This window comes from Antedon mediterranea, chromosome 1, assembly GCF_964355755.1.
Source record: "Antedon mediterranea chromosome 1, ecAntMedi1.1, whole genome shotgun sequence".
Classification (NCBI taxonomy): Eukaryota; Metazoa; Echinodermata; class Crinoidea; order Comatulida; family Antedonidae; genus Antedon; species Antedon mediterranea.
Window position 1 is genome coordinate 20,389,322 of NC_092670.1, and position 8,023 is coordinate 20,397,344.

Here is an 8,023-nt window from a genome sequence, read left to right on the forward strand (position 1 = left end):
TGGGTGATGTTGCCACGGAAACGATGTACACGCTTCCATAAGAACACCTGCTTCTAATGATTTTCTAGTACTAACCATTTTGATATTTCTATCATTGTGTAAAATATAAATTGCACAAACAATGTTCATCTTAAATGCTATTTAATTTGTAATGAGCATTTATTTATTTCTTTAAAAAAAAATTACACACTAAGTTAAGAACACTATTTTACTAATGTGAAAAGATGTTCGATGTTTCAGTTTCTTCCCTTTCAATGTTTATTTCGTATATATCTTTTCTTCTCATGTCACAAACATTATTTATTATTATTTAATTAATACTGTACAACTATTTCATTTTCGGTTTCATTTATTCATTTCTGCTTTCCTTTTGTAAACAAAAAATTTGTTTTAATATTTTATCAATGTAATTTCAAAGAGGATAATTTAAAATGCATAATTTTCAAATGTTTTTAGATCATGTTTCGTGTCATCACTTCTATTGTAAATGATTTATAATATTAGGCTCTATCTACACTATCAAACTTTACGTTACGTTTACTGTAACGCAGGGGAAAAAACCCATCGGTAGTTGCATTGGACTGCTCATGCTCTGGAGCCCCTTGGTTTTAGCCAGTAAGCGCTTGTAGTGAATTTTTAGAGTTGGTTCCGAGCGTTCTCTGGCGTATTTAATTCACGCGACGTACACTGACTGCCAAATGATTCCACACACAAAAATATATTCTACTATATCAACTTTTATTTCTTGTAACTCCATATTGATACAATACAACTTTCTACCAGTCTAGACCTTTCTTCTCTATACTTCTTTCTACTATGATATTATTTTCTCTTCTTTATACTCTATACGTCTTTCTACTATCATATTATTTTCTCTTCTTTATACTCTATACGTCTTTCTACTATCATATTATTTTCTCTTCTTTATACTCTATACGTCTTTCTACTATCATATTATTTTCTCTTCTTTATACTCTACACTTCTTTCTACTATCATATTATTTTCTCTTCTTTATACTCTATACGTCTTTCTACTATCATATTATTTTCTCTTTTTCTTTAATATCTATAACATTTACTACTTATACTTGACATGCAAATTAGGGGCTTCTGAGGAGGATCAAATGTTGCCTCCAAAAGTTTCCAACCAAATTTATACTATTCTGATTGGCTCATAAATTAAGCAGACCTAGTCTGAAACATTCTTTATCTAACTACAGGAAATCAGAAAAATAATATTATGACAGCGCTCATAGCAGTTAGCCGCACAAGACACTGTAAAAACTTTACATCATGTACACGGTATAGATTCAGAATGCATCTTTTGTGTAGTTGTCAGATTTTTATCTTCAGAAGGTGAAACACCAAAGTCACGCCGCTAAGCTGATTCACACCATCTTGATTTTATAATGCTTTTTTCCTGTTCAAAGTATGATCCTTAAGGGAGTATTTGACACAGTTTTTACTCATAATGTTGTACGGTTTTAAGACGCAAAGTTCTAATTACTGTAATTAAAAAATAATAAGTTGAATGCTATACTGTTTTCAAGGTCCAATTTATTGTAATAAAAAATATCAGTACAGAATGTTTAAATATCCAATCGGTAATACTTGTATGTAATAGACCTACCAGTTTTTTAAAAAATACCTAGATGTTTATTTATTATTATTTATTGTTTTGTTCTTTTCACTTTTTCAATAAAGAACTAAACAGTTTACATTATTTGTTTGTACATCATAATATATATGCCAGTTTCAACAATTGTCATCATTCATTAACTTATGTCCAAAGTACATTTATTATGCTATAAATAATTAGTAGTGAAGTTACAGCAAAGTACAACCCATCAAACTTTATGTAACAAAAAAATAAGATATGCCCATATATGGACATGATGATGTCATATCATTACCATATTTGGCACATCACACTTTTTTGTCAACCTAGTTTGATAGTGTAGACAGAGTTTTATAGTATTCGACTATCCTGAAGACTGAAATTAAATTTAATTTCACTCTTCCCGGCTTTAAGAAACTAAGTTAGATACTAAAGTGACAAATGAGCACACTTGAAATAACTATTTTTAATACCATAAATCAGCTTTCAGCCATTATCATTAATTGAGTAGTTTTTCTATTGCAGAAAAGAAGCTAGAAGAACTATTGTGTAAATGTAACATGTAAAATTGAAAAAAGAGCTTTTCACAAATGTACTACAGTACTGTAAATAACTATGTATCTTTAATCAAAATAATTCTTCATTTCTTCAAACTCAAAGTCATATACTTCTGGTAGTCCAATGTGTGATACGTTAAACTGTGTTGTCCACTTAAATGGTGGGATTCCATGACTTCGTGTTGGGCCACTTATTGCATAAGCAACAAAATTGTCTGCCATTTCCATATTGGTCACCTATACAAAAAATTGTATAATTATGACTCATAATACACAAGCATAATAAGGTGAATACAAGCATACTGCAAAAACCAGAAACTTTCGCGCACATTAAACTTTCGAGAATATCACAAGTGATTGGAATTCGTGAAAGTTTCATGCCTCGAATAATTTTCAGAACGTATAGTATAGGCCTACTAATAGCTTATATATTTGCGTCTTTATAACATATAACAGTATTTACTTTATTTTTCAAATTCGCCAAAAGTTTTATTTCGCAACAACGGCCAATGTAACCAATTCGGAGAAGTTTCATGTCGCGGATGTTTTATGTCGTGGAAGTTTCATGTCGTAGAAGTTTCTCGTTTAACAGTAATATCTATGGAGTACTAACATACTCCAGTAACTCCTTCTTTAATATAATTCATGGTAATCAAAAGTAATAAAATAAAATTATTGTTACCTTTGTATCATAGCAACCACTTGGAGTTGGATTTGCCCTCAGGTCACCACGGCAACAAATCGTATTACATGAATCATTATCTGAATATTTATCTTCTTTGTAATCTAGTAAAAAATAATGTATAAAATTAAATTTATTTTAAAAAATTAATATACAACAAAGGTGTATCCATATTGATAAAGTATCGTAGTAGGATTGTGATAGCAGCATATCAGTTACCCATGGGTAATATAGGTGTACTATGCAATCTTCATTGGTAATTATTTACCTTGGAGGTAGTAATATTATATAGATATATTACAAGATTTAAGAGCTTGTATGTTATAGATGAGATTTTAATTATATCTTTATTATGTCAGATTTCACAACGGAGGTCCCATTGAGGCTGTGAATTACATAATAATGAAGCTCCACTCAATTGTATCCATTTCTTACCATTGTATCTTAGTATTGCTTTAAATGACTCAATATCAACAACTGAACTCTGATCGCGTCTGAAAATCTTTGCCCTCGGTGCTAACTGGTACGAGTAAGATGTACCGCGTTCCTTCACGACCTCGGGATAGCCACTTAGTTTATAGATGTTCTCGTAGAATGGTACATTGTATGATGGCCAATATCCTAAAGAAAAAAAATGTATTTGTTTCCTAAATATGGTAGTGATATGCCCAAATATGGTAGTGGTATGGTAGTGATATGACATTATCATGTACATATATGGCCACATCATATTTTGTTTTCACATAAAATGTAATAGTGTAGACAGAGCTTAAGACTAGTTAAGTATACATGTAAGTTTTTGTTAATGAAGGATCAAACAAAAATTTGTTTAAAATTACCACAATTAAGTTTTGTCGACACTATCAAATTATTTTCACCAAAAATGTGTGATGTGCCCAAATATGGTGGTGATATACCCAAATATGGTAGTGATATGACATCATCATGTACATATATGGGCACATCACTTTTTTTTGTCATATAAAGCTTTACCAACCAAACTACAAATACACTCACCAGCTCTCAGTATTGCAGTCTGATCACCTGATTCCACAAGAGTTGGTATCTGCTCAACTACCCACAATGCACCATCATCTATCCGTGTTTTAGAAATCTTCTTTCTGTCTATTATCATGTATTGATTGTTGTAGGTTCCTTGAATAAAAACAATTCTTTTCATGTAAATGTGTTCATTTTCTAGCTCCAGTTTGCAAAACCGAACTTGATAGAATTTTTTATCTGAGCATCATTACTTTTAATATACTTTGGTCTGGGCTTAAGTCGAACCCTTTATATAGTATCTTTATCCTGTGGGTGAAGCCTACAAATCTAAATCCCTGCCTACACTATCAAACTTTATGTGATGTGCTCCTCATATATGGGCATGATGATGTCATATTACTACCATATTTAAGCATATCACTACCATATATAGGCACATCACACTTTTGTCAAACTAGTTTGATAGTTTAGACAGAGCTTAACATAAAAGTTACCAATAATGAATTACCTGAATTGTACTTGCTAACAATATCAGCCCATTCTGAGCCGTTGTTGGCTAGCAGATGGGCCAGTCGGACTCTCTGCCATGCTAGTAATGATTCTGGCTTCACATGCGTGTATAGTTCTGAATTGAAGACGTTGTTCGTCGTTTGAAGCATCACCATCTTGCTCCCCAAGATGTAAAAATCATCCAAAGATTCCAGATAACCTGTAAATATAATTTTTAACATATTTGTATATTGGCATTGTTCGCTTTGCTGGTAAGATCATTCACAGACAGTCGATCGCTGATAGCTACCACACCGAATATTGTACCATTCCCCATGAACTAGGAGCGTTTAAAGCAATGCATTCTGAGCATTTAGCAAGGGTCCTTATTAGGTAACTCTAGACTTTTGACAGAATGACATTTTTAATACACATAAATACAGTACTGTATTTCTATTTTTCCATTCATGGTTTCTGGTTAGTGTGAAATATTGCCTTTGATTTGCTAAAGCTCTGTCTACCCTATCAAACTAGTTTAACAAAAAAAGTGTGATGTACCCAAATATGGTAGTGATATTCCCAAATATGGTAGTGATATGACATCATCATGTCCATATATGGGTGCATCACATTTGTCACATAAAGTTTGATAGTGACTAGACAAAGCTTAAGTAGAATATTCAACTTTATTTTGATACTGAAAGATTAGTTTTTGATAATATGATAATAATATAATAATGATAATAAAATGGAATAATACTTTACCAGGATAACTTGAAAATGATATTCTATTACTGGCAACCGTCTGCTGTAATTGCCAGACATACGTCTTATAGATTCTTAATGTAGCAGAATACATAAACCAACTAGAATGACCCATGAAAACATCCTCATAACCTGGCAACACCTGTAATTGTACCAATTTTATTATTTTAATATAAAGAACAAAATATGGAAATACAGTGTTTCATTGTTAAGAATACTGTATACAAGATTCAAAGACCATATACTGTGCTAGAATTGGTAAGGAATACAGTACCTTTACGAGAGCAGAGCAATGGCCACTCTTCACAATGAACTGACTAAACTCCTCGTCGGTCATCTTCCTCCAATCGGGAACACTATCTGGCATCAAAACATGTTCTAGATCTATGACATCACCATTTCCATTCAAGATTTGGAAGTCAAATACATCTAACTAAAAATGAAGAATAACATTTATTATTATTATTTTATAATAATATTTTAACACTTATAGGGATACATACATTTTGCATAAAAAAGGGATTCCTTCATTCTAGTTCCAGACGACGACCAACAACACATTATACATAGCTCCTAAATCGAAAGCTCCCTAGCTTCCTGGAAATCAAAAGTTTCATCATTTGAGAATATAGGGATGAAATGTCGGTAATCAATTAAATTCACTTTTTGGATTTCCTGTCTCTTTCCCGACTCAAAATAACAAGAGGCAACCCATGATTCAATGTTTCGATCTTTATTTTATTTCGAGTCAGTTTTACACTATGTTATTTAAACATAATTAGTGCATCTATTGGTTGCTGTGTCTTTGTTTCTCTGTATTATTATATGTATTTTTTTATGTTTCAATGACATGAATAAATTAAATGAAATATATAGAATTTTACCTTTTCCTGATATGGAAATGTATTGTATCCTTCAATAAGACCATCATATTGGGCAGTGATTAAGCCGATACCTTTCCAGAATGGATCGTTCTTGTTTGCCTGAATCATATTTCTCATCCATTTATCCTGTTTGCTAAAAAAATCTTTTAGACGATCTCTGAAAACGTCAGGATTTTTTGTCGACGAGAAGACCCAATCATTTAAGTTAGCACTGTGTTGTTTGATATGCCTAAGAATAATTTACAATAAAAAAAAAAAATAATGAAATTGTTTTTCAAATTATATTATACTGTGCGACTAATTAGTTTGAAATTTTTAAAGAAAACTGTTGTTAAAACTGCATAGGTGAAGATTTTAAATAAAAAAAAAAAATCACTGATTACCGTTTTACAACACTTACTTTGAAGTTAAAGCGCCCTCTAGAAAACCAGAAGCATACACAATTTCACTATCACTGTACTTCTTATTTGAGAACCCAGCTTTTATGTGTAGCTTACCCCAGCCTGTTGTACTTAGTGTGTCATTGTAAATACCGTAAGCTACACCATTCTTGTCTAATACACCACTTTTAAATGTGTATATACCGGAATCTACATACACAGTGCCTTTGGTTACCGTATCTCCTAAAAATGCACATTTTAAATAATTAAGTTTACTAAATAAGTATTAAAAATGGTTTTTTTAAATGGTATATACATAGGCCTAGCTAGGCCTCGTTAGGTAAGGAAAAGTGTATGTTATAATGTAATCAAAAGAAGGATTGTTGACCATGCAATTATTTAGTTTATTTCAGTGGTGGACATTGTTGTAGGCCTAGTTAGGGTCTATTAAAGTCTTTACTCATTTATTATTTTATAAATAATGCCATTGAACATGCCAATAATAATAATAATTATAAATAAATGATAAAGACGCTAGTAAATTACCAACTGAACATTTTATTGCACTACAGGCTGTTTCATGAGTATGAACTCAATCTTCAGGTGCTTGGCTCTGAATGATAGTCACAAGTGAATACAAAAAACTATAATGAAGTTGTAAGGCAAACTTTTTATGTGAACAATATGCTAATTAGCAAGTACAACACATCTCTATTTCTAGTATTACTATTAACTATTATAAATATAATTAATAATCAGAAAATATAGCCTCTAGGCCTATAACTATATATATATATTATTTAATAAGAAAATAACAAAAATTATTTAGCTTAGCCAGCTCTCAGTTTAGGCTAGGACCTTGGCTAGCTAGGCTTACTAGGTATACTGTATTTAAAAGTTATGGCCTAAAGCCTGCCCTCACATATTGAGTCTCGTAGTTAGCTGCTGCCAGTGAGTGCTAAATAAGAGTGACCGTCCTGGACCTAGCCTAGCCTAGCTCTCCCTATTTAGGGCAAGTAATAAGATAAAATAGTAAAAGTACAGCCTTTTTGGACCTGACACCTTGATTTAACTAGCTAGGCTTTTATTACCTTGGCATTGAATTACAACTAACAATACAACAATCGCAAATAAAGGTGTCATTTTTTAATCTAGTTAGCCGTCGATACGTCAAAAGTTTTTCTCTCTGTAAAAAGTCACCTGATACACCACCACTCTGTCACGTGGTTTAGACTCCGCCAAATATTACAGAGGGCGCTCGACTATATCAGAGCCCAGAGCCATATATAGAGTTACGACATTGGATTATAGTCACGTGATATGCAGATCAATTTGTGTCAAACTTGTCACCGTTAATTCATGTAAAGTATAGGAGCAAGAAAATACTTTAAACTTAAGAATATTGCGCGCGCGTGCGCTAGTACATTATAAAGTTCGATTGATTGATTTTGGAACGAAACCCATAAGTACGTCCTATTAATAACAATTATGTAATATTTTCAATTCATAATGCATGCTTTGGTGACTAAATAAAATAATAAAGTGTCGTGGATATATTTGTTAATATATTGAATAGGGTATGAACAATATTAAAATAATAAAGGCAAATTATTACAAATGAAATAATGAACGAGTCTCTGAAAGTT

At 31.8% G+C, this 8,023-nt stretch overlaps 1 protein-coding gene across 1 annotated transcript; it reads right to left on the reverse strand.

Moving 5' to 3' along the window:
• Nucleotides 1-746: 746 nt before the first annotated feature.
• LOC140061335 (phospholipase-B 81-like) lies at nucleotides 747-7,576 on the reverse strand. The gene is made up of 10 exons (XM_072107847.1): nucleotides 7,469-7,576; nucleotides 6,398-6,620; nucleotides 5,998-6,226; nucleotides 5,388-5,546; nucleotides 5,114-5,255; nucleotides 4,368-4,568; nucleotides 3,875-4,012; nucleotides 3,293-3,478; nucleotides 2,858-2,961; nucleotides 747-2,412 (listed from the first exon to the last, which is right to left on the reverse strand). Exons 1-10 carry the CDS (start codon nucleotides 7,518-7,520, stop codon nucleotides 2,242-2,244), a joined length of 1,605 nt encoding a protein of 534 aa, XP_071963948.1. The 5' UTR covers nucleotides 7,521-7,576; the 3' UTR covers nucleotides 747-2,241.
• Nucleotides 7,577-8,023: the final 447 nt, after the last annotated feature.

What these genes read in the sequence shown, in the direction of transcription:
- LOC140061335 (XM_072107847.1), bottom strand. Translation starts at nt 7,520, where the DNA reads ATGACACCTTTATTTGCGATTGTTGTATTGTTAGTTGTAATTCAATGC. An exon ending in AGTTGTAATTCAATGCCAAG is followed by an intron (nt 6,621 to 7,468) that starts GTAATAAAAGCC and finishes GTGCATTTTTAG; the next exon opens with GAGATACGGTAACCAAAGGC. An exon ending in ATCATTTTCAAGTTATCCTG is followed by an intron (nt 4,569 to 5,113) that starts GTAAAGTATTAT and finishes TTATATTTACAG; the next exon opens with GTTATCTGGAATCTTTGGAT.